Source organism: Rosa chinensis, chromosome 7 (genome assembly GCF_002994745.2).
Source record: "Rosa chinensis cultivar Old Blush chromosome 7, RchiOBHm-V2, whole genome shotgun sequence".
Taxonomy (NCBI): Eukaryota; Viridiplantae; Streptophyta; class Magnoliopsida; order Rosales; family Rosaceae; genus Rosa; species Rosa chinensis.
Window position 1 is genome coordinate 38,678,773 of NC_037094.1, and position 26,124 is coordinate 38,704,896.

Here is a 26,124-nt window from a genome sequence, read left to right on the forward strand (position 1 = left end):
AGGCTTATGGTATCCGCTGGATTGTTGGGCTAGTTGGTAGGCTTGGTGGGCCTAGTTCACATCCAGAATTTAGTTAGACCCATCATTAGCAGGTTTCAGCCATTTTAGAGCCACAGAAGCTTGTTCATTCGCAACATTTTTTTTTTTTTTTTTTTTTGGGTAACAAGCTGTACCATTCTGTAACACTTTCAATGATTATTAACTAGAATCCTTCTTCAAAAATGTTTTTGCTCCTCTATTTCTAAATATACAACATGTAAAGTAAAGATAACATTCTAGCTCTAGTGGCATAGTCTCCTCTTTGTAAGTAAGAGGTTATGAGTTCGAGGACTCACAAAAGACTAGTCGTAGCATTTGAGTTATTTATCTGATAAAAAAAAAATTCCAGCTCTTCTAGTTTCTTGTGGGCAACGGAGTTAGTTATTACATAAAATAAACCGAGTCCAAGTTCCCCAACTGTGAACAAATCACAAGCCCATTTTCTCTCTCCCACGCAGCCACAATTCGATTCACCATTTTCGCTTGAGATTCAAGCAGGATTTGATTCGGTTTGGGGTTTTGGATTTTGTTGAATGTGATCTGTGCGAAGTCGGAGACGAATGGCGGCCGGTGCGAATACGGATCAGCTCGAAGCTTACTTTCGGAGAGCGGATTTGGACGGAGACGGCAGGATCAGCGGAGCGGAGGCCGTCGCTTTCTTTCAGGGCGCCAATTTGCCCAAACCAGTTCTCGCTCAGGTTCGTCATCCTTGGCTTTAACCTTCGAATTTGATTTGTTTCTCAGCATCTGATATTGTGGATTATTGAGCTTGAATATCGAATTATCGTAGTTGATAGTGAGTAGGGAGACTTAGAATTCTGTCTGTCATTTTCGAAGCGGTGGAGCAGAAGTTGAGAGAATAGGGTAGGCAACTTCACTGACTTGGAAATATGGAAGTAAATGCTTGATTTAGGGCTGTTAGTTATGTACATTACCGCATTAACGATGTGAAAGAGTTGGAGGAATCTTGATGCTGCTCCTGTTTCTGGAGCTGTTGCCAATGAGTCTATTGTTTCCTTTGCAACTCGGTTAATTTTTTTCTTGATTCTATTTGTGGAGAAAAACTTTGGTGTAGAAACAGAGATAAAAAGTGTGAGGGAACTCCGACAGGAGAATTAGTAGATTTCTTTACAGAATTCATAGAAGAACTTGCATGAAATTTAACTATGTCCCATAATTGCTCTACTTCGTCTGACACCCTCGTGAGTTTTGATGTTCCTCTCCAGCCAAACAACCCTAAATGTTTCCACCATAGCACATCTATCAATCACCAGGCCCTTGCTCCAGAAAACTCTATTTTTTTCACTGAGTAAAGCCTCACAAGAAGCCGGCTTCACCAACCCAAGCCAGCCTCCCTAAACAACCTTATCGTCAAGGAGAAAAACAAGTGGACTTAATTTTACCATCAAAGCTTTCAGCATTACTTTCACATGGTACCCACTACTTAGGGCTCAAGAGAGATGCACCAGTAAGGCTTTCTCTTTTGCACCATGTCACACTTATCTCAGGCTGGTACCGTAGCCTTCCATATTGCTTGAGAGGGTCCAAAAAGAGAAGAGAAGCCATCCGTTAGTTTCTTTTTATAGGACTTGCCTGAAAAAAAAAAAAAAAATGTTATGATTCTGCTTGGATGGGACCTACGCAACTTTCAGTAACTCAATGAGCTCATTCACTTAATCCCACGATAAAGCAACAGAGGAAAGATTCAAATACCAGCGAGCAATGGATTTATGTAGGCAGATACTATATACTAGGAAACAAAGAATGATAAACTGTTTTCCGAGCCCATCTCTGGACCTCACCCTCCTCACTCCCCACCCAAAAACTGTAAAATGAAAAAGAGTTTAGGCCTTAAAAGATATCTTCCCAGGGTAAGAGCAAAGAAAAAATCTGTTCTTGCGTAAAGAATTGTCCAACCCCTACTCACCATTTAGAATCTTAACCATTTTTATGCACCCCATTTTGCTTTTGATGACAGCATACCGAAGAGAACCCCTTTCCAAACAAAACCTCCAAAGCCGTTTTCCAAGTAAATATTTTTGTTCTTTGTTTCCAATTCCTATGCTTCTTTTAACCTAAGCTTGCCACGACAAGTAGCCACATGTACAGGGATCTTATTACGAGTAATAGATTAGCATGCTGCTCAGAACTGCTTTGGTATATATGAAGCCTTTGAAACTTTGAAATCCTTTTGCCTTTTTATTAATTATTATTATTATTTTTTTACTTCCTGGGTGAAATTTAAACTTTGATTTGGCATGGAACTAATAGCTGATTAATTGTTGTTTGTTTATGACTTGCAGATATGGATGCATGTGGATCAGAACAAAACTGGTTTCCTTGGTCGGCCAGAATTTTATAATGCTCTTAGACTTGTGACTGTGGCTCAAAGCAAGAGAGATTTAACGCCTGATATAGTCAAGGCTGCATTATATGGGCCAGCTGCTGCAAAAATTCCTGCTCCACAAATCAATCTTTCAGCCATATCTGCACCACAAGCAAATCCTATGGCTGGTGCACCTGCTCCACAGATGGGTATGGGGACACCACCAACATCTCAAAGTTTTGGGTTTAGAGGACCAGGGGCTCCTAATGCAGGCATGAACCAGAATTATTTTCAGCCACAGCAAAACCAGTCCATGAGACCTCCTCAAGGCATGACCCCTGGGATGCCTACTAGTGGATATTCCCATCCACAACAGGGTGTGGGAGGTGTAATGAACTCAAATAATTGGCTTAGTGGAAGCACTGGTGCACCTCCTTCTGGTCCCAGAGGGATTAGTCCTTCCATGCCCTCATCTACAACACAACCACAACCTTCAGTGTCAACATCTTCCCTGCCAACAGTTAATGACTCTAAATCATTAGTTCCTTCTGGAAATGGGTTTGCATCCAATTCGGGTTTCTCAGGTGATTTATTTTCTGCAACCCCTGCTCAATCAAAGCCAGGAGCTCCTGGGTCAACATATTCTGCTAGTAGTGCACCTCCGCCATCAGCCATTGTTCCAGTTTCAAGTGGGTCACAATCTTCTAGTAAGCTCAATGCACTTGATTCACTGAGTGCATTCACAATGCAGCCTTCTGGTGTAATGAGACTGAATGAAAACACTACTACTTCCTTCCTACTATTCTCTCTTCATCTTTTTCCTACTTTATAACACGTTATCAGCATGCTTGCTCTTATTTATTTATTTTTTTTCCTTATAAACTCCATGATGATTTATGAGTTTTTGGTGCAACTGTGTTGTTTTTGACCATAACTTATAATCTACGAGTTAAAATTAAGGTTCTATATGATGAGTTGATGACATTCCGCCAAATACCTCAATTATTCATTTTTATCGATTCGGATCCCTCTATGTGCTGCATCTATAATCCATTTTTTGCTACTGTTCCATACACCTTGTTCACACAGCTTTCGTTGCTAAGCATGTTTAATCGTACATGCAAGTTAAATGATTCATATTTATATACAATTTCCAATTAAATATTTTTTATTTGTTATTCTGTTTGTTTGTTTCATTAATTAATAGCTATACCATACCATGGTTATAATCATGAAAATTACAAATTCGTTTTGAGATTAGGTTTCCTCTGATCATAAGCCCCAGAAGCTCACACATGTCTGGGCATAATTGATTTTCGCAGTTTACTTTAATCTCAATTAAGTCTATAACTGTACAAGGGCCTTCTATATATGATCATATCATATGGATTGATTGCAGCAAGAATATTGTTATTTCTTTGTCTGTGCCGTTTTGTTTCCATTACATATCGGTTTTCTACTCTCCTCTGTACACACACACACACATGCGGTGAAATCTTTTTGGATCTGCACCGTAACAAATCATGTTTATCTCGAGTATAAAGTCTAACTTCTCAGGCTTATCTCTGTTGATGCCAATTTTTTCAATTGTTTTTTTTAATCACAAAGTATAAACTTTTGAGAATCTAAGTATGTATTTATCTTGTTTGACTATGTGGATTACTGAGTTTATTTATTATTTCCTTTAATTTGATAAATTGATGTAATAAACTCACATTTATCTAGTTGTGGATCAAAATCAATCGAGACCTGAAGTCTTTTGATTCAATTACAGAGGGGCTGAAGTTCCTCGAGAGTTACACAATCAAAATTGTGACAAGAAATTTTTTCGAAGCTGAACGAGGGCCAGAAGTTCCTCAAAGTTATACAATGATTGAAACCACATATTGTGATCCCTGGTCATATGGGGACATGAAGTTCCTCAAGGGTGATGAAATATAACTTAGAGAATCGCAACATAAAGTATTTCACAGCTTATGCAATTAACGAGGGCTAGAACATCCTAGACATTATATAAACGTATATGAAATCACATGTTTCTTGATCCCTAATTATATGAGGGCATGCAATCCCTCAACTTTTTCGTTATGTTTGGCATGACCAATTGGGTTTCCTCCTCCTTGTCACTATGTGGATTTGAAACTCAAACGACCTTTAGAGTCTGCAGTTTGAAGTTGGAAATTTAATCAAAGCTCGAAGCTTGTGACTACATCTCTGTATAAAGAGAATTTGAGGTTCACCACAAGATATTCTTTTGTTCTTGTGAGTTTGTAAGAAAAAAGAGTATCATATGAAGTTAACCAGGCCAAAAGTTCTGTGATTTCTTCATCCATGGAACCAGAAGTTTCTAGTGTTAATTTATTTATTTATTTTTCTTCCCTGCAATTTTTCTATTTTGTTATGTACTTTTGTTACAGTATTTATCTTTTAAATAATTTTTTTGTTACTTATACAGACCAGCAGTCCTATGCCTCGAACATATAAATTTCGAATGTAATATTTTTGAACAAGAAGTTCAAAATTTCATAGTAGAACCTGAAGTTCTAATAGTAAAACTCAAACCTGAAGCTTTGAGTATAAAAGTGAACTTGAAGCTTCACTTTAGTCACCTCGAGCCTGAAGTTTCGAAGACCAAATTTATTTGAACCCGAAGTTCAAATTATGAAATCTTAGAACTTGCAGTTCGTAGAAAAAAATTCGAACTTGAAGCTTCGATTACACATATGATTCATTCATAGTTTATTTGACTTTATGTCAACTCAAATTGGAAGTTGAATTTTTGTATGTCGATTGATACATTTTTTTTATGCTTACTTAAGGCATTCTTATTGTTTTCTTACATTAATTACTATACCTTAAGTTCACTCTACCTTAGAACCTGAAGTTCTAATTGTGCAGACCCGAGCCTTAAGTTTCGAGAATATGGACAACTTATCGAACAGCTTTAATCTGGGTCAACCTCAAACCTGAAGCTTTGAGGGGATTATTTTGACATCAATTTAAAAGTAAGCAGATATTTAACCGTTGGTTTATGACAAACGAATATGAGTATACCCCAAATTTGTTATAGTGGATTTTGTAATTAAAAGAGATCAGAACATATAGTTCCTTGATCCTTAATTACATGTGGACCTGAAGTTCCTTAATGATCATACTAACTAAATGACCATCTAAAGTCCTTCACTCATTATGGTCATGAAGTTTAAACTCCACATTTCAAGTATATTATTTTGGTCAGAAGTTCAAAGTGCATTTGATGTTAATCTACATCAAACAACAATACAATAATTGAATGTCATGTTTTAACTGTATAACACAGACCAGAAGCTTCGTGTATATCCTATGAGATCTACCGTTCAATTCTTACAAATTTGATTTGTGTCATCTTCAAACTTATGTTTTGAGTGACTTTCAGGCAATGCAATTTTATGAGGCTAATATAACAATCATCTCAGATCTTACATATCTGATTGATAGCTCCAGAAGAGCACACATTATTGTCCCTTTGCATTCTGTGCCCCCAATATTACTAGAGATGTATAATCTCCCTGTCTCATAGATCTCATTGTATAGTAAGAAAGCTGATTGACATGGTTATACCATGAAATGCCACCAGAAGTGGATCATGGCAAGAGAGAAATCAGGAGGCGATGTAAATACTGCCCTAACATCCACACATGTGAGGAAATTGCAAATTAGGTGTGTGTCGCCTATGGTACACTATATGGTGGATGATTATCAAGCCACTTTCGAAAGGGCACTGGTCAAATTAAATTGCATTGACTAATAAGAACATTGGGATTCATTTCACATGCCTGATGTCTTTTGCTTACAATAAGCAAATTGAAAGCATTATTGTGTTATTTCACAAATTTATTGTAACCTCTTGAGTTTTCCATTGAAACTAAATGTTTCTTAATTTGATTATCTTAGAACGTCATGTTCCTCAAGAAGTTGTTACAAAATGAAAAAAAAATCAAAATCTCAAGTTTCTTGGATCTCCAATTATATGAGGGCCTGAAGTTCCTCCCCTCTTTATGACTACACAAATATATATGACAGTGAACTTAAGGTTCTCCACGTGATAAAGTTACTCTTTTATTATGGATTGTAGTTTTCAACTCAGAATTTCGAGTATATCATTTTGGCCAGCAGTTCAAAATGAAGTTGGTCCATTCCAATTATCAGTATTTCACAATTAATGATTACTAAAGCTAAGGTAACACTCATATCAAGAGTTGTAGATCTTGATCTATGACTCTAAATGAGCTACTATCACGTTACCAAATTTGAAATATTGATGTACAAAGTACCTTAAATATGGTTGGAGAAGATTTTTTTTCCGCTATCTGATATATACTGTGTCAAATTTATATAGTAAATTTAGGCATATAATGTCATGAACCAGAAGTTCATTGAACCAAATACACTATTTTGGCTTGACCGGTTACGTCATCTTTGTTGACCATGTTGCATGGAATCACTTACAAGTTTTGATGACTGCAAATCTTACTCACAAGCAAATTGTTTATTTACTGCATATTTGCGAGTTGTCAGTTTAATGAGACAATCCTCCTGCAATGAAGGGGAGAAATATTGTTTCTGAAAAACAATATGAATTTGTGTGAGATATTTATCCACCGTCTCATTTTGATTTTGAGAAATACCTAAGTTAGTGAATTGATAAAACAAAGTGACAGTTATATGCTTAATGCAAAGGCATATGCATGCTTGGGTTAAAGTCCCTAAAACTAACCATATTAGCACAAACAATCTAGATCCCATTTGATTTGTGGGATGCATGTATATCCAATTGACATGGTTCCCCGGAAGAGAATGTCATTAAACAATATCAAAGCTCCTAATATGGCTACACATACAAAGGGTGTAAGAACGCCATTAGGAAATGATGTCTTGGTGATACAATAATAAATTAATATGGTTGATGCTAATGAACAAAGCATGTTTTGACCTAAATCTTGGTTTCGGTTCGCCACCAACCAATGAACATCTTCACTCCAAAGAAAGTGATAGATTTTTGAACGCATTTTTTTGAGTATGGTCAAAATAAGACAGTCTTCCCGCCGTTCGAGGGAGGAAAGACTACTGTTATTTGAATAACGGTGTGAATTTGTGTGGATTATATCCACCAGGTCTAAAGTTTTATCCTCCCAAAAAAGGGAAGATCATACAAGCCCTATAGTGCTCTATATGAGATATAAGTAAAAGGATCCACATTCACTACATAATTCATCTTTGAGAGATGATTGTCCTAGAAGCGACAATATATGCCCCAGAAGTGGCATGGGTACCCAATATCAATAAACTTATTATAGCTAATGCATGCATATAAGAATGTGTGGGATCTATGATTGTTGATCATCGATGATAATTTACATTTGGTAGCTACCAAAAATCTTTAAGGGCTGTATGGATGCTATACCATGTTTCACCATGAATGTCGACAAAGTATATTATTGGCCAAATTGGAAAGAGGCAATTCCAATGAAATAGAATAATTGAAATGTGATGAAATACTTAAACCTTTAACCTTACATGGTACAAAAGGGTATTTATCAAAACTGAAGCTAAATCACTATGACACAGGGGCGGAGCCACATTGGGGCACGGTGGGTCCCGTGCCCCAGTGAGATTTTAAGTATATATATAATTTGGTTCAATATAGGAACTAAGTACTGCCTTGTCGTAGTGGGTGGGGCACATACTTATGTAAGGTTGGTCCTTGGTTCGATTGCTGGTAGCAGCAATGTGTAAATTTTTTTCGATTTTTCTAACATTAATACTATTATCTCCTCTCAGCAATGTGCTAATATTTTTTTTATTTATTTCTTTTTTCCAACATTAATACTAGTAGTTCTTCTCAGAAAAAAAAAAAAAAAAAAACATTAATAATATTTTTTCATATAGTTTCAAAATTCAAATATAAATTATATTTTCATTATGAAAAATTGTCTAAAAATCTAAAAATTATAAGTTTTATTAATAAAATATGTAATTTAAAAAAACTATTGATCTTTTTAAGTACAAAAATAGATATTGATTTTTCCCTAACCTTATTATAATTATTATTTTTATTACAATTTTGATATATTTTAAGTTTAAGTTTAGGTTTTTTTTTTTTTTTTGAAGTGCCCCAGTTGAGATTATTTTCTGGCTCCGCCACTGCTATGACACAATGTCTATTTATCGAGACATGAGATTATGAATATCTTCCCTTATACGAATGACACTTTTCTATAAGTACAGTGTTACATATAGCTATTATATTGACGAGAGATTTATGACACATTGTCGTCGTATATTATGAAGTTTTTTAAAGACACATTGCTAAAAGCAAAATCTCAAAAGTAAGGTGTCATTATAAGCGTATTGCTTATTAATCCTCAAGGGATTCAAATACATGAATGATTCAAATGCAAGTCCATGAAAGGTTGAAAGAGCCTAAAGCTCACTCATAGAATCAAAGAGTCTAAAGCTAGCTCATATGTACTCATTTCGTTCTAGTCAACGAGATCTAAATTGCCTTAATGAGTACTATGACGAGACTACTATCGAATTCGAATTATGATTATTGTGTTGCAACATATTTTAACTTCGCGAAGTTATGAATTACTTAGAGCTCTTGAAGAGCATGTATGACACATATCAATACACAAAGATATTGATGTGTAGCTAGGTATGCCATGATGATTTTTCAATGTTTTAAATGTGTCAATTTCTTTATATTGTTTAGCTATTACTTTGTGTATGAATTTGAGCATATGAGATTGTTTCTAACCTTATCATATGAGGTAAGGCTTACTGAAAATCTTCTAGCTTTGTTGGTATTGCTTAACCTTTGCAGGTATGAAAATTTGTGATGAGCCTCTATATACAAAGCACACATGGTCTCACTTCAGTGATAGACACATCAAACCACTATACATGGTACATGTAGCTTATCGCATACATAATTAAGACTTGCAACAATCAGGGGGAGATTCTCATTAGGGGGAGCATCCAGAAGCATGCTACTTAGGACATATGCGAGTTGTGCTCTTTTTGTCCTTCGACCAGGGTTATTTTTGTTCCACTTGATTTTTGTTACCTGGCAAGGTCTTTAACGAGGCAACAATAAGCGCGTCCAATATCATCATTCATTGGTGGACATCCAAGGGGGAGTGTTGTAAATATTATTATCTATATGGCTGTCCACATAAATACTCATTAGTTGTGTACTTTGATGTAAACCCTACCTCTATTTAAAGGAGGCTAATGAGACTGAATGAGAACACTTCTACTTCCTCCCTACTATTCTCTCTTCATCTTTTTTCTACTTTATAACAATATAAATAATGTTGTAGATTAGATAAATTTTGTTTTTTTTTTAAGTTGATTATGGAAAAAAAAGAGTCCCTTCTCTCTATCGAGAGTTAGGGTTGAAGAGTAGTGGTGCCGGCTATCACCTTTGTATATGTGGTGGTGGCATAGTTGTGTGGTGGGGTTGTTGGATTTGGGTTCTCTTCACTACGTGGTTGTGTAAAATGGAAGAGGTCCTGGTGGATCTGACTAAACGGATGGCCATTGAAGATGAAGAGGACTTGAATGTGATCCAACTAGTGGATCCCAAAGAGGTAGTAGATTGAAAGTTCTGGTTGATTGGTAAACTATTGACAAACAAAACCTTTTGCTTTGAAGCGTTGAGAAGTACTATGAGGCGACTCTGGTCGTTGAAGGAGGAGGTTACCATCTTTCAATGGGAAGATTCAGATAGAATTTTTTTCTCGTTTGGATCCGATGCTGATCGAAGAAAGGTTTTGAAGGGGAGCCCATGGACCTTTGACCATGCGTTGCTGTTACTCTCATCCTCGGATGGGACAGTGGATCCAAAATCAATTCCTCTTGATACCCAAGCTTTTTGGATTTGAGTTCGAGGTATTAAACCTGCTTTCATGACATGCAAATTGGCGAAATGCATTAGGCGACAATTAGGGACCTTTTATCCGGTAGGTGAGGGCTTCGGAGAGGATGGTAGTGGACGATTCCTTTGAATTCCGGTTGGATTGGAGGTGTCTAAGCCGTTGCTGGGTGGATAAAGATCTCTTTGGCCATGGGTTTGCTGCCGGAGAAGTTCCAGTTGGAGTATGAACATCTTTTTTATTTTTGTTTCTATAGTGGCCAATTGAATCATGTTAGTTCGGGTTGTGATTTGCATAAAGATGGGGTAATCACATAGGAGAGGTTTGGAAGGTGGAGAATACTTGATGTTTTTTCGATCGTCCCAGACGGACAGCTTCAAGGTAAACGATTTGGGTTGTTTCCTAAGGCCAGAGGTTGGTCCATGAGTATTACCGAGAATGAACTTGCGGGATCCACTCAGTCACGATTGTAATTTGAAGCCGCCAGGGAGAATGACGGGGAGGAGATGGAAGTGGATCGTGAAACTCAGGGCTGTTAGGAACTTCCTCCGCTCAAACGACGGCAGAGACTTGCAGCCGACGCAAATCCTCAATTAATTCTGCATTCATGTTTGCGTGATTCACCGGATGGTACAAAGGCTAATAATCTGCAATTGAATGAGTGAGATGTTAGAAGGCAATCCCACGATGGTCTCGGTTTGATTCAAGTAGCTACCAAGTTGGGTGGGAAGGAATTGAATACAAAGGAGGCACGTGAGGTGCAAGTGCTCAATGCTGGAGGTGCGCATCTGGGTCACGGTCCAAACTCGGTCCAAGCCCAGCTTTCCAGCCAGTCTGCAGGCCCACTGATTAAAACCAAAAACTTAACCTGTGGGAGTCACGACTCAATCCCTCAATCTGATTTCATTTCGACTGGAGAGAGTGTTCTCACACACAATGAGGGAAATCTTGAGTCTGGGGAAGGAATTAGTGCATGAACGACTAGAGAGGAGGGGAGGGCAACTAGAGGCCGAAGTAGAGGTGGAAAGGGAGGCAGAGGTAGTCGTGGAGGGGGTCGCGGTAATGGGGCAAATAGAGAGCCGGAAGGGTCTGGTTGTCTTGAGACGATGCCGACATCAGGGAAGATATCGACACCAGGCCCAACACCGGAAGCTATGTCAGAGCCAGCCGACAAGGCGAAATCTGTTTACAGACGGCGCAGCTTTCCGGTTGGTGGCCATGGTCGTAGCAGCTCCAAATTTTGATCTTCTCCCAGCAAGTGTTTGTCTACTGAAGGTTCAGGTAATTGTGTAACAGTGATGGGCTCCGGTTCTTGGGCCCATCACGAGCAATGATAGGCGTTAGTTGGAATGTGTGGGGATTGGGGAACCCGCACAATTTTAGAGCTTTGAAGAACCCTGATTTGGTGTTCTTAATGGAAACTAAGAAAAAGAAAGAGGAGATGGCTAATATCTGCTTTAATTTAGGTTTTGGAGGTTGTAGTGTAGTGGGGAGAATAGGACACAGTAGTGGAGGATTAGCGATGTGTTGGAAAAGTCATTTGACAGTTAGGCCTTTGGGTTCTTCTCAAGGGCACATTGATGTGGAGATACAACATGATGGAGGAGTTTTACGGGTTACTGGGTTTTATGGGAATCCGGAAACAACTCTCTGGCAGTTTTCTTAGGAACTCCTACGTTGGTTGGCCGTTTCGGTGAGGGGGCCGTGGATTGTGTTTGGTGATTTTAATGAATTGCTGAGTGTTACGGAAAAGATTGGAGGGAATGAGAGATCGGAAGCAGAAATTAAGAAATTCCGGGAGGCTATTGATGATTGTGGACTACAAGAAGTGGAGTTTTCAGGGCCAATGGTTAGTTAGAGGCGAGGCTCTATAGTTGAGAGGCTAAACAGATGTTTTCTTAATCAGGAAGCAGCTGACTTGTTCCCACACTTTCATGAGGTTCATGTGGATGCAGGGGCCTCAGACCATATCCCTATACTCTTGTTGACAGATGGTGATTTAGGGGGCCAGGCGAGGAGGAAGAATTTTAATAGAAGATTTCAATTTGAGGCATTTTGGGCGGAGCAAGATTGTGGTAGAGTTGTTCGACAAAATTGGGTAGAAAGTGATAGTTTAACGGCAATCCACACTAGTCTGGTTAATGTTTCAAGGACTCTAAAGCAATGGAATGATGACAATATCGGTCATATTCCAAGGAAGATAAGACAACTGAATGAGGAGTTAACAAGGTGGTCTTTTGATAATTTGGACGACAGAGTGCAGCAGAAGAGGAAGGAGGTGGTGGGAGAGTTGAATAAGTTTATGGAACTTGAGGAGACATTGTGGAAACAACTAAGCAAGGTTTCATGGTTGCGAGAAGGTGATCGCAACACAAAATAATTCCATGGGTTTGCAAAGAATAGAGGAAGGAAGAACCGTATTTAGGGCATTAATAATTCAGAGGGAGTTTGGCAGGAGTCTGATAAGGGCATCCAGGAGGCATTCTTGGACTATTTTTCAAAGATGTTTACCTCTGAAGGATGCAATCATATGGAGATGGTTTTAGAGGCGATTCCACAAAAAGTTACTGAGGATATGAATCAGAGGCTTGATTTACCCTTTACAAGGGCTGATATTGAGGCTACGCTGAAACAGATGGGGCCGGACAAGTCTCCTGGTGAAGATGGTTTCTCAGCTCAATTTTATCAAACATATTAAGAGGTAATTGGAGATGACATTAGTAAGTTCTGTTTACAGGTTTTGAATGGCGGGGCTGATTTTCTAGGCCTTAATCATACACTGCTGGCCTTGATTCCTAAAATTGATAATCCTACGGTGATGATTGATTTCCGGCCAATTAGCTTATGTAATGTTTTGTATAAGTTGATTTCAAAGGCACTGGTGAATCGTATGAAAGCAATCTTGCTTGAGGTGATTTCGAGTTTTCAGAGTGCTTTTGTCCCTGGAAGATGCATCCATGATAACGTGATTACAGCATTTGAAGTGGTTCATTCTATTCGCAACAGGCAAACTGAGGATGATCCCTTCTGTGTTTTGAAGTTAGATATTAGTAAGGCTTATAATAGGTGGAGTGGGTGTTTCTTCGAAATATTATGCTGCGACTGGGCTCTACAGAAAAGTGGGTAGCTCTAATTATGAGATGTGTTCAATCGGTTTCCTTTAGTATATTGTGGAATGGTGAAGCAAAAGGAATGATCAAATCGACGCGCGGCTTAAGAAAAGGTGATCCGCTATCTTCATATCTCTTTTTGCTGTGTTCTGAATGACTCACTGGTTTGTTCCAAAAGGCAGAAAGAGAGGGTCTCATCTAGGGAGCTAAGGTGGTGGCAGGTGCATCGGCAATCTCGCATCTCTTATTTGCAGACGATAGTCTGCTTTTTGGGAGAGCAGATATTGATGAACTGACAAGGCTAAAACAGTGTTTATTATTGTATGAATGTGCGGCTGGACAGAAGATCAACTTTCAAAAGTCTGCAATTGCTCTTGGACCAGGTACTTCAGGAGACTAGGAGCTATCTATTACCCAACTTCTTAGAGTTCCCATGGTTCCATTTCATGAGAGATACTTGGGGTTACCAACGGTTGCGGGAAGGAATCAAAAGGAAATGTTTAAAAGGATACATGAGCGTCTTGATTATCATTTACAGGGGCGGCAGTCCAAACTCTTATCCAAGGCAGGAAAAGTTGTGTTGATCAAGGCCGTTGCGCAAGCCATCCCAGCCTACACTATGTCGGTGTTCAGATTATCAAAGGGTATTTTCCTAACCTATCAATCTAAGGTTGGTAAGTACTGGTGGGGTAATGGAGGTAAGAAGAAAGGAATACACTGGTGCAAGTTGGAGGTCCTATGCAAGAATAAATTAGCAGGAGGTTTGGGTTTTAGGGACATTGAGTGTTTTAATCAGGCCCTACTAGCGAAGACTTTGTGGCGGATTGTGCTCCATCCTGAAGCTTTGGTTAATCATATCTTACAGTTGAAGTATGGCATTGGAGGTAATTGGGCAGAGGCTCAAGTGGGAACAAAGCCGTCATTTATTTGGAGGAGTCTTGTGTGGGGAAAGGAATTGTTGTGTGCAGGGATTCGCTGGAGAGTTGGGAATGGCGAAATTACAAGAGTCTGGGAGGATAAGTGGTTGCCTTCACCATGGACCTTCTGGATTATTACTCCGAGATTTATGCCTGAGATACCATAAACCAATTGATGGAGAGGCCAGGTTTGTGGAATATTAATTTCATTAAAGAAAACTTTCTCCCGGTGGATGTTGAGAAAATTCTCTTTATTCCTCTTTGTGAACGAAGTGGGGGGATGTGGCAATTTGGCATTTTACAGAAGATGAGTATTATACAATGAAATCTGGGTATTGGTTTGGAATGGAGTTGAAGCAGGTAGGTTTGAGAACAGAGTTTAGTGGGGGGAATGATGATTCAAACTCCAAAAATGTATGGATTATTCTTTGGGGTCTAGCGGTCCCTAACAAAGTCAAGCTGTTTTTATGGAGAGCTTGCCATTCTTTCCTTCCTTGTGTTGAGCGTTTGTTCAAACGCAAAGTTTGTACTCATGACGAGTGTGGTAGATGTGGAAAAGCGAGTGAAACCGTTTTACATTGCCTTTGGAAATTTCCAAAAGGCCAGAAGGTTTGGAAGAAGATGTGGTTGGGAGGCTTTGTTAAACATTGGAAGGAGTTGTCTTTTACAGTTCTTGTGCTTCATGTGGCTGCAGTTGGTTCTCAAAGTGAATTGGAGCTATTTGGATTGGTTAGTTGGTGGATATGGAAGTGTGGAAATGATGTGATTCATGGTAAATCAGAACTGGAAGCCAGACAGATTGTGCAAAAGAGTTTGGAGTGGCAACTTGAACTTTCAAGGGTATAGCTCAGTAGTGTTATTTTGTAAGGAGGGCATCCTGGGAATGGTGGTGAATCTAGTCAACAAGTTGAAGGAGTAGAGCCTCAGTTGTTTTTTGATGGTGCAGTTGATGTATCAAGGGGATGTGTAGGGGTGGGTGCTGTGATTTTAAGTGGTACGGGTCAGTTAATGGGTGCAATGTCTATTCCTTTACCAGTTCCTATTAAACCTTTAGCAGCAGAGGCTTTAGCTAAGGCATGCACTAAAGTTTGGTAGAGAATTGGGGCTGAGAAATATGAGAGTTTATGGTGATGCTCTTAATGTGCTCAATGGCCTGAACATTTCTGGATGGGATTTGAGTGCTATTGGAGGTGTATTAGATGCAGTTCGGTTGCTTAAGAGGGAGTTTGATATGTTTTCTTGGAATCATGTGAAGAAACGCTCCAATTTAGTGGCTCACAAATTGGTGAGAACAACTTTATCTCTGGTTCAAGCCATGTTCTGCAAAGATGCAGGGCCTCCATATTGATGCATTCATTTGAGTTAATAAAATTCTTCTTTAATAAAAAAAAAAGAAGTTGATTCTGGAAACAGCGTTAAAAATTATTTGTCAATCCTAAATACAAGAGTTGATTCTAAAGTATGAGTATCAGATGCTCTTCGTGAGATTGATCTTTCCGGTATGTCACCACTCTTGTAAAGCAAATGCAGTTGGCTAAAGATGCAACCATTGCTATTTGGTGCATGTTAGGGTACATTGTTTTGTAGATATTCCAGCTATTATTGCGGGACATTCTTTTGCCGCTAATTGCAAGTTGGGGTTAAGGCACCATGTCCCCCCCATGTATCATGTTTCATTAATCAAGGCTTAAGGAAAGCCGCACTGCCCTTCTTCAAAAAAAAAAAAGTATGAGTATCAAAATCATAAAGACCGGCGTAAAGATTCACAAAATTTACTAACTACAATAAATAAAGATTGAACAAAGTTTTAAAATGATAAAAATCTAATAAAAACAACACCAAAACCTATAAAAACTCAATTTACACTTCTAAAAATTAACAATTATTCTCAACTCTTTGAGCCTACATTGACAGGACCCGCCCCCGATTTCACCCTGAAATCCGAAAAGGCCCTGCGGGGCCCACCTTAGAAGAAATTCTACCAAAAATTTGACAGAACTTCCCCTAAAAATGGACAACCCAAACCTTGTAGAAAAACAATTACACTTCTAAATCATCCATCCTTATTCTCCTGGAGCCACCCTGCTCCCTATATCACAACATCTCTCATATCACAAAACAATTCTGAAACTTAAGAATATTAATCTCAAGAGTTATCAGAGCAATCTATTTCTCAGGCGTTCAAGAAGGTAGAATACAAGATAAACGAACAATACTTTTATAATACGGAAGCTATGACAGCTATGCCTCAACCCCAAGTACGCTCGACCTCAAGCTAAACTGGCCTGCAAACTGGGCATTTAAAACCGAAGGGCCCAGGGAAAAACATTTAAAATCCGTTAGAGTGAGTGGACGAAAAATAAGTACTTTCAAATGTATAAGTAAAACTTAATTCTTTCCCAAGTTATTCTCTAAAATCTCGCATGCAGTAACAATCTTGAAAACACTCTTATTCATCCTCTTTACTGAAATCTCAATCACGTAACAAGAACATCTTGAAATCTCTTAAAATCTCATCCTCAATCCTTATAAAAACATCATTTTCATGAGGCTCGTTTGATGACTAGAAAGGACTGCTATCTAGTCATCTCATGTCATCTAGGAGGGACTGCCACCCAGATGACGCATCGGAAGGGACTGCCAACCGGAATAGGAGGCGGTGGATAGAAGGGACTGCCAACTAGCCACAAGTAGTAGACGGGACTGCCGACTAACCACAGGTAGTAGACGGGACTGCCGACTAACTACCTCATGTCATCTGGAAGGGACTGCCAACCAGGTGACGCGTCGGATGGGACTGCCAACCGAGCTGTAGTCTGGAAGGGACTGTCAACCAGACTATTACCTAGAAGGGACTGCCAACTAGGTAAGATACGCATGCGCCAAAACTGGCCTCCTTGATAAACTGAATAGCCTCCTCAAGAAACTGAAAATAACCCCTTTCAATTACTTGCTTTCGGAAAGAAACTCGGTATTACTTCAATAAATCAATAATAATTCACCGAAAGCATAACTCAGGATTAACTCACTAAATCAAACCTCAATAAATCCTCAAAAGCATCCTCGAAAGCATAAAATCAAATACTCTGTAAATCAATAAATGTTTTCGGAAAGAAAACTCAATCTAACTTCAAAGCTGATAAGTACGGAGCTCAAAGCTCAATAAATTTCGATAAATCAATCATGCTCAAATATTCGATGAAACATTCGTACTCGTGAATCCTCATAAAAAACCGATATTCGAAATCCAAAATTCTCATAATATTTTCTGAATCAGTCACTTCCCGAAAATCATTTCTCAACTCAATAACTCCTGAATACTATCTCAAAAATCTACTAAAAGCCCTCAGGAAGGAATTTCAATACTAATCTTGTAATTCATAAATAAATCTCGATAAATCAACGCTCAAATATTCAAAACATAATTAAATCTCAATTGGAAGAAAATAATAATACTGCATGCGGAATTAATTTAAAAACAAATGTCCACTCACAGTACTGTTTAGGCGACCATGCATACGAGTTCCTTTGTCGAGCAATAGCTCGGTACATCGCTCTGTATACAATTATTTTCCGTGAATAACTATTCAACAATTAAATACGATTCTCAAAATCAAATCCTCATAATTACATCTCCACTTCTTCGCGGATGCAACCCAAATTATACCACTAATACAATTTCGTTAATTTAAAGATTCCAAGGCAGAACCGAGAGATATCCGACGGCCGGATTCTCGTAATTCGATAATCGAAACCCTAAACTTAAAAAATTCATAAATAATTCCAAGCTTCTCCAAAATTCACCAAATTTCATATACAAGCTCTACAATATTTATAGGATTTAATGGGCTAAAAAATGGAATTAAAACACAGCCCAACACGCCTCCACGCGCCACCCACAGTGGCGGCGCGTGGGCCCCACGCGCCGGCGGCAACTACCTCCGATGGCCACCAAAATTTGGCAGCACCATCTACTCAACAAACCAAACCTCTTTCTCAACTACAACAAGTTCCAATTTTACCTGGAAGAGCTCCAATTAGGCCGGTGAAATTTTTCCAGAAAACTCCAAGAACCCTAGAAATTGAAATTGTTAATTCGACCTCTACACTGCAAATTGAAATGAAAGACCTTAGGGGAAATGATCTATGTCAAAAACCGAACCTTCGACGCCAATTTGGTGGCCGGAGACTGCCGGAATCGGAAAATATCGACGCTGCCTCAAAACTGCTACAGTGACCGTCATCTTCTTCTCGTTGCTGCACCTTCCACAGTTCATATTAAGCTACGAAACGAACCCAGAAATGAAGAGAAGGAAGAGAGCTTTCCAACGACATCTTATACGTCAAAATCCGTCGCCGGATGGAGGAGTTATGGCCGGAAGAAGGTGACGAGGTCGGAGAGGAAGAGAGAATCGGGGAGAGAGAAAGGAGAGGGCTCGGTAAGTTTCCGAAAATGGAAACTTACCACAGTAACTCGGCTATTTATAGAAAATTACTATGAACAGTAACTTTAGTATTTTGGCCATAACTTTCGCATATGAACTCCGATTTTTACGTACCACATATGCACGCGCTCAGTTTAACGTCCTCTACAACTTTCATGAAGGAAATTTTCTCAAATTTTGACCCGAACAAAAAGTCAACTTTTAGGGCCCCCTAAAAACATTGAAACGACAGTAAAAGTGAAAATAAAAGTTGTTTACCGTCCAAATGACTAGTAAACCGGTGAATTCGGGTTCGGGACGTCACATACATGCTGCCCACAATCACAACAACCAAACTCCACAACAATCACAAATACAATATCAATCCAACTCTTCTGAATATCCAATATCCAACAGTTTCTCAATTACAAATACAACTTCCAAATCAAGACAATAATTTCACATGTTTTTAGAGCAATCTAAAGAGGAAAATAGAACAAACCACACGTAGGCTAAATAGGTAACCTAAGATCAAAATAAAGCAACGGCTGATGTTTTGCCTCAACTCCTACTTAGCAAAACCAACTGAACTGCAAACTGAGCAATTGAAACCGAAATATAGAGGAAAAGTATTTGGAAGAATCTTAAATAAAAGGGAAAATAAAGAAGATTTTAATACTTTCCCGTTTAATTCTTTCTTAAAAACCAATGCATGCCACACTTTATAAAATCCTTTCAAAAACCGAAACGAAAGTCATATATCAGACCAGCTTCGCTTCGCTGGTCAAGTAGTGAAAGAAAACTGAAAACTCGTAAGTCAGGATCAGCCTCGCTGATCAATTAGAAAAAGTAAAATAGGAGAAAAATGATCACCATACAATGATGAGCCTCCCAGGCTTGGGTAATAGCCTCTCATGTTAAATACTCTCTTTACTCCTATAATATCATCACACCACTAAGGCGGAGGGGATACAGGGCTGTGGTGAGCCTGCCACTAAGGTTAAAAATTTATTAATTTATTTTTCACCATTAAATTTAATCCATCGCGTTTTTCTAGTCGTCGGATTAGAAATTAAGTGATTATATATTAATTTTTTATTTTCAGAACAAACGAATTTGGGCCATTTATTTTGAAATAAATAAATTTGAACCGTTGGAGGCAGCACAGTGACTCCAAACATGTGGGCTTTACATGTCGCTTTCACTTATCGCGCACATGTTAAGCGCATTCGTCTGCTTCAGAACCTTTTTTTTTGTCCTTAGCGCGAGTTCATTTTGTACTTTCTCTCCAGCGCGTCGCTCAACATACTCAATTATTCCAGTGTATGCTAGGGCTCAGTTTATCTCCAATAGAAGGTTCAAAGTCTATATTTTAGACCATGGTTGAGCAAAAACCATCTCCAATCATGTATTAGGTCTATTACAAAAATGTTCCATGGTGGTCTAAAGTCCATTTCTTGGTCTAAATATAGACCACCATTTAAACCACCAAAGTTGGCCCACTTCAAGCTTCAAGTTGCATGATTGCATAATTAATCCAAAATAAATTTGATTTTATGAAATCTTTAATTTTATGAAATAAATTTGACCTAATAGTTTATTATAATAATTATTATTATTTATTAGTGGTATGATACATCAACTAAATATAATTATGAAGTATAATACAAAATGAGCCGTTACAATAATACTTTACTATATTTATTCATTACAATAATTGAAAAAAAACAAAAAAAAAAAAACAAAATAACGGTAAAAACGACACGTGGCATGTAATATCCTATCCAAAAATTTAATAAGATTCGATAAAGATAAAAAGTGATTTGTGCAGATAAAAATCTAATCGGTAATCTATAGAGTTGTGTGTGAATCGACACGTGGACTCGAAAAGTCTTATAACAATATAGTAAGATTTCTTTAATCATTAAAATTATATTTTTGTCTCTAAAAATAATTATAAGTATACTTGAATTAGTAATATAACTGAAAACACTTATAATTTTGAAGTATACAAAATAAAAATAATAAAATATATTAAAATCTATAATTTAGATCTCAAACGATTGGAGTTGGAAAAATTATAGACCTCACTATTTGGATGAATAGTACCATTCAAAGGTCTAAAATTTTAGACCATGGTCTATTTTAAACCTCCACGATTGGAGATGGCCTCACGTAGGTTTCCACCGAAGCCAAAATGACTTTTGTCCTTCAATCCTCCGTTAAAATGACGCGAGTTTTGACGAAAGAGTCATTTTGACTCCACATTGGATTGGGTTGGAGATGCTCTGTTGGATTGGGCTAGCCATTTAGGCTTTGTCCAAGGGCCTCGGATAGAATTAAAGTTAGCCAAACCTCGGCTAGAATTGGTCTCGGCTAAAGTTATCCGAGCCTTAGCTTTAATTTTTCGGCTAAAGCTAGCCCGCAAAACATGGTCAAATAAGTGAGGCTACTAACAATACTTCCAAAACCGAAACAGAAACCAAAACACACATGACAGTGTGACACGCCAATAACATTGACAATTTGACAGGTCAAGAATACGGGCAGGTTCACTGCATTCATTTGATTCAAGTTCATCCTTGATACAGTACACAGTAGTAGTTTACGAGAAGCAACTCTGTCTTAGGCTTTGCCCCATTTACACAAGACTCATCACTGAGACACTGACTGTTGCTTTGCAAAATTCCAAAAGCCGTTTTCAGAATTATTTTCTACCCAATAACTACTTAATTTTCACTCATAGTTCTAGATTGCGTAGCTAGCTATTTTACTACTAGATTTCTTCTCCTTTTACCTTTCAATGAAACTAACTGTACATCCAAGACTGTAGAGATGCCCAACCCTCTTTGCTGACTGAACTGCACCAGTTTTTCTGCATCACACAAAAAACCATGGTGGTGCCCTATTTGGTTTACGCTCTTTCTTGCACAATATGCCAAATCTCTCTGTTTTAAGTAGAGCCTACTCCAAGGAAATCAATGAATGGCATCACGCTCGTCTTCTCATTTTGATCTTCTCCAGACATGGAAGAAACATTATTATTGTTGGTCCTGTAGGTGGTAAGTACTGATTCATCTCCAGAAGTTTCTGAGTTTGAAACTGTTGACTGACCGTTCTCATTGCCCTTGATCCTGCAAGACTCTGCAACGACAATATGCAATAAGTAGCAAAATTTTGATTAAAACAAAAGGTTACTAGGAAAGAAAAAAAAAAAACAAATAGTATGCATTTGATTTTATGACTCGGAGTGGAAAACGAAACATACTCATTTGTGATCCAAAGATTTTGTGTTGCTGAAATGGATTGATGTTCTTGAAAAAGCTGGGAACAAGTGGTCTGTTTGAGGGAGTGAGGGAAATATTAGTACATGTTGAGGCAGAGGCTGCTGAGCCAGATTCATCATTACTGGTGTTGATTGATATCGTTGAACGATCACTAAAGGCATTATTCTTAGTCCCATCTTCTTCATCATGATCATGATGAGGAATAATAATAGGCTGAGAACTAGAGGAGGGCTTTCTTCTCTTGTAAACGTTGGATTGCTCTCTGTGCTTTCTAGCCATGATGACATGCCAATGGTTCTTGACAGCATTATCAGTCCTTCCAGGGAAGAGCCTCGCAATCATGGCCCATTTGTTGCCATAAAGTCTATGAGCAGATAAAAGCCTCTCTTCTTCTTCCTCATTGAAAGCCCTTCTGTTGATCCTTGGATCTAGCTGGTTAAACCACCTCAGTCTGCAACTTTTCCCTACACAAGAAAACAGCCGGCATATATACATTTCCAAAATTAAAAACAAGAAACTAGTTTGATTATTGCTATTACCTGATCTGCCATCAAGATGCTCAGCAATCAAGTTCCAGTTTTGAGGACCAAACTGGGCCACAAGTTCTTTGAGTTTGGAGTCTTCAGCTGGCCTCCAATGGCCTCTAACACAAAGCTTAGTTTTGCCAGCAGCGGTGGTCTGTATAACGTCATCATGATCAGATTCATCTCCAACAAGATTCAGATACATGGTGCTCTTTCTGTCATGAACACCATAACCCATTTCCGAATTAGCCACGACTCCAAAGGTGGTTTTTGAGAGACACAGTTGTGATGGGAAAAAGTTCAAATCTTGACGATAACTAGAGTCACTCCTCATCTGGTGATGCTGTTGAGGACCCATTAATTGACACACGCACCCACACCAGAAAAACCAAACCCCCAAGAAACAACATGAACAAGCTAACTAAACTGGGTACTTGCCGACACTATAAGTGCAATGGCAACAGTTAACAAGGGGGTTTTGGTTTTTCTGTAAGACTGGTTAGCTATAGTGAACCACAGAAAGAGCTTAGAGAAAAATGGATTTTGTTTTGGGAGAGAAGGAAGATATGATGAGCAACAAGTCTAAAGGCAAGAGGGAGAGTGAGAGGAAAGAGTTGATCAAAATCTGGGCTTTATAGAAAATGTGAAAGGAGAGAGTGTGCAGTTGATGCATTTGAATAGAGATCCGCTCGTGTGGGTGGCGAAGGTGGTGGGACGTGAAAACAAAACATATGCTTTGGGTTGGTCTTTGTTGGTTGCTTTGTTTTGTGTGAATAGCTTGTCTCGTTCTTCCTCGGGCTTTGGGGAAAACCAGAATCTGTTTGTCCATTTGCGAATCGTTTCTCTGCTTTTTTCAAATAACGGAAATTTTCACGGAACAGAGTCTTACTTTTATGCGCATCACCTCTTGGTTCCCATAACTGAATATCATTTGTTTAATATTATAATCGTCTAATTTATTTTTGCACCACTTCAGTTTTCAATTCCTACTTGTTATTCTATTATATTTTCTGTTCCCATTTTGAACTATGCATGTCGGTTTCACTCAATGGAATACGATGCTATATTCTATATTTCAAAATTAAGGTTTTGTGCATTCCAAAATTTTGATCACAGTTATGGATAGTGCAAGTACCTAGTAGTAAAGCCTAACTGCGTAAACAAAGTGCTTCATTTGGGAAAAAATAAATGATTGTAATAATGTAGATAAAACAGGAAGACAGAAACATGAGGGAGGTAGAAATCTGTGATTTATTCTCATTATTCGTAGGGTTTACACTATAAAATATAACTAATAGGTATTTATGTAGACAACCACTTATATATACTATTTACACCTCTCCCTCCTGAATGTTCACTAATAATATGGTGGTGGACGGGCTTAATGTTGCCTCATTAAACAAAAAAATAATAGAGAAATTAGAGAGACAGAATATATGACAGAGGTAGGAGTCGTTTCATTCTCATTAGACATTTTTATATAGGAGTTGGCAACTAGGTTGAATAAAAAACTCTTAGATCATTCTAGAGTTTATAAAAATAAGGGCAAATTTCATTTTACCTTTTGGATCTTTATACTGTAAATCACTTGTGTTCCTACACTTTTAGTTTAATCACGATTGCCCTGTACTTATCATTTCAATCAATCTTGTCCAATCCTTAGCTTTTTTTGCCAACTATTGGGTAATATATTTTCAAACGTCACTTATGATTTAATTTTACATTTCATGTAAGTGAACCATCATCCAACAAGATAGCCCAATAGAGCCGCATTTTTACAAAACAATTGACGGAAAATCTAATAATTGGATAAGATTGATTAAATTGGAGAACAAATGGGTACACATGATGAAATTAAAAGTATTGGGACAATTTAAAGTGTAAAGGTGAGGGATGTAAAATGAAATTAGCCAAAAGAAAAATTATATATAGAGCAAAGTATGTTGATAACATGCTATAAAGTAGAGAACAATAGAGAGAGAATAGAGAGAAATAATATATGAGGGAGGTAGAAGTCTATATTTCATTCTCATTAGACCTTTTTTTATATAAGAGTTAGAGTTTACATCATAAAGACATGCCTAATGAGTATTTACTTGGCTATATATATATATATATATATATATATATTTACAACAATGATCTTACTTACAAAAAAAAAAAAAAGGATTTGGAATTCTAGTTGCCTGGCTTTGGGTCTTCAGCGATGCTTTTATGCTATGGGCATCAATTCAGTGTAGATGTGTTATTTTGTTCACTGAAGTCACCACATCTCTTCAAAGGTCCAGACATTCGTTTTGAGTTTTGAGCTCGGTTATGCGGGCTTAGGATGTGACTGAAAAGAAACCCACATTGATACTATATTAAACAGCGGCAAGCATGACCAGTGGCTTACTACCGCACCGATTCAATTTTGGAATTTAATTTGAAAAGTTTTGTACAATAGAAAACAAGCCACCTACTTATAAGTTATATTTTATCTTATCACTTTCCTAAACTGTGATCTTCACTCTCCAACAAAATGCATGTTAACGAGTTTTAGTTGGATCTCTTACCAATTTCAAGAGAGTTCTTCACATTCGAATAAGATTGACTTATAATTTTTTAATGGTTGATTTTGATGAGAATGGCTGCATTTGGTTCGATGGTCAGTGGATCTATCATGCTTTTAGCAACGGTCACCTCGAAGTCATTTAGAGTCTCCCTCAAATCCGCAGTAATGGTAGACCGGGGTGATCAGAATCCTCACATATGGGTCTGTTTAGGTGCATGTCGTTGTATCACCTTGGCTTGCCAACCGGTGTGAGACTGAGAGATTGAAAATAACGACCTAGATGTACGTGTTTGTGATGGAGACTCCCTAAAAGGAAAGACATACACTAACATAGAGCTTGATCGACTATGGAATATAACGAACTTGATTTTATTTTCAAATGGGGGTCGCTTTCTGGGACATTTCAAAAGGAAATTGTGTTGGCCACTTTGTTGGTTAACTGTATAATTGTGACTTGTGGGAGATCCTAGGGGTCAAAAGTTTTAACACTATATATATATATATATATGGTTCGTTCAAGCAATATTGCATGCAACAAATTAAAGGTCATCTGTCACCCAAAGAAAACAGAAAAAGAGCATGAAATAATAGACAAAAAGATCACTGTGTAGGAGAGGGACATCAATTTTAATTATATTGCAGCACTAAGATGGATGGTGATCGACCAAACTAAACAGAACTAGCCTAACGGCATGATATATGGGTTCTAAACTAAGCGGAATATACATATTGTTCTCATCGATACCTAAATACAGAGGCAATAAAATAAATAAATTGCTTTATTAACGGCAGAATATTAAGAACTAAGCACGAGTAACCATCTTCTACTAAGTTGTCGTCATTATTAAATTTTTGGGTTTTTTACTTCAACAGTGTCTGAACTATTCGAGGACTTTTGAAATGATACCTGAACTTTCAAAGTTATCAATGTGATACCTGAACTCATTTTTTCATATCAACATCATACCTGTGGTCAATTTCCGTCACAGAACCGCTAACTATGACCACGTGCCCAGCACGTGAG

General features: G+C 38.0%; 2 protein-coding genes across 3 annotated transcripts; one reads left to right on the forward strand and one right to left on the reverse strand.

Moving 5' to 3' along the window:
• The first annotated feature begins 385 nt into the window (after positions 1–385).
• Positions 386–3,389, forward strand: LOC112179120 (uncharacterized calcium-binding protein C800.10c). Its single transcript, XM_024317444.2, has 2 exons — positions 386–737; positions 2,343–3,389. Exons 1-2 carry the CDS (start codon positions 600–602, stop codon positions 3,195–3,197), a joined length of 993 nt encoding a protein of 330 aa, XP_024173212.1. The 5' UTR covers positions 386–599; the 3' UTR covers positions 3,198–3,389.
• Positions 3,390–21,233: 17,844 nt separating this feature from the next.
• LOC112178735 (transcription factor CSA) lies at positions 21,234–23,336 on the reverse strand. 2 transcript variants are annotated; one of them, XM_024316938.2, is made up of 3 exons: positions 22,562–23,336; positions 22,004–22,486; positions 21,234–21,885 (listed from the first exon to the last, which is right to left on the reverse strand). In XM_024316938.2, the coding sequence occupies exons 1-3, from the start codon at positions 22,902–22,904 to the stop codon at positions 21,689–21,691; spliced, it is 1,023 nt and encodes a 340-aa protein (XP_024172706.1). In that variant the 5' UTR covers positions 22,905–23,336; the 3' UTR covers positions 21,234–21,688. The 2 variants fall into 2 exon arrangements, with proteins under 2 accessions (XP_024172706.1, XP_024172707.1); XM_024316939.2 differs by having other exon boundaries at positions 21,237–21,879; positions 22,562–23,331.
• Positions 23,337–26,124: the final 2,788 nt, after the last annotated feature.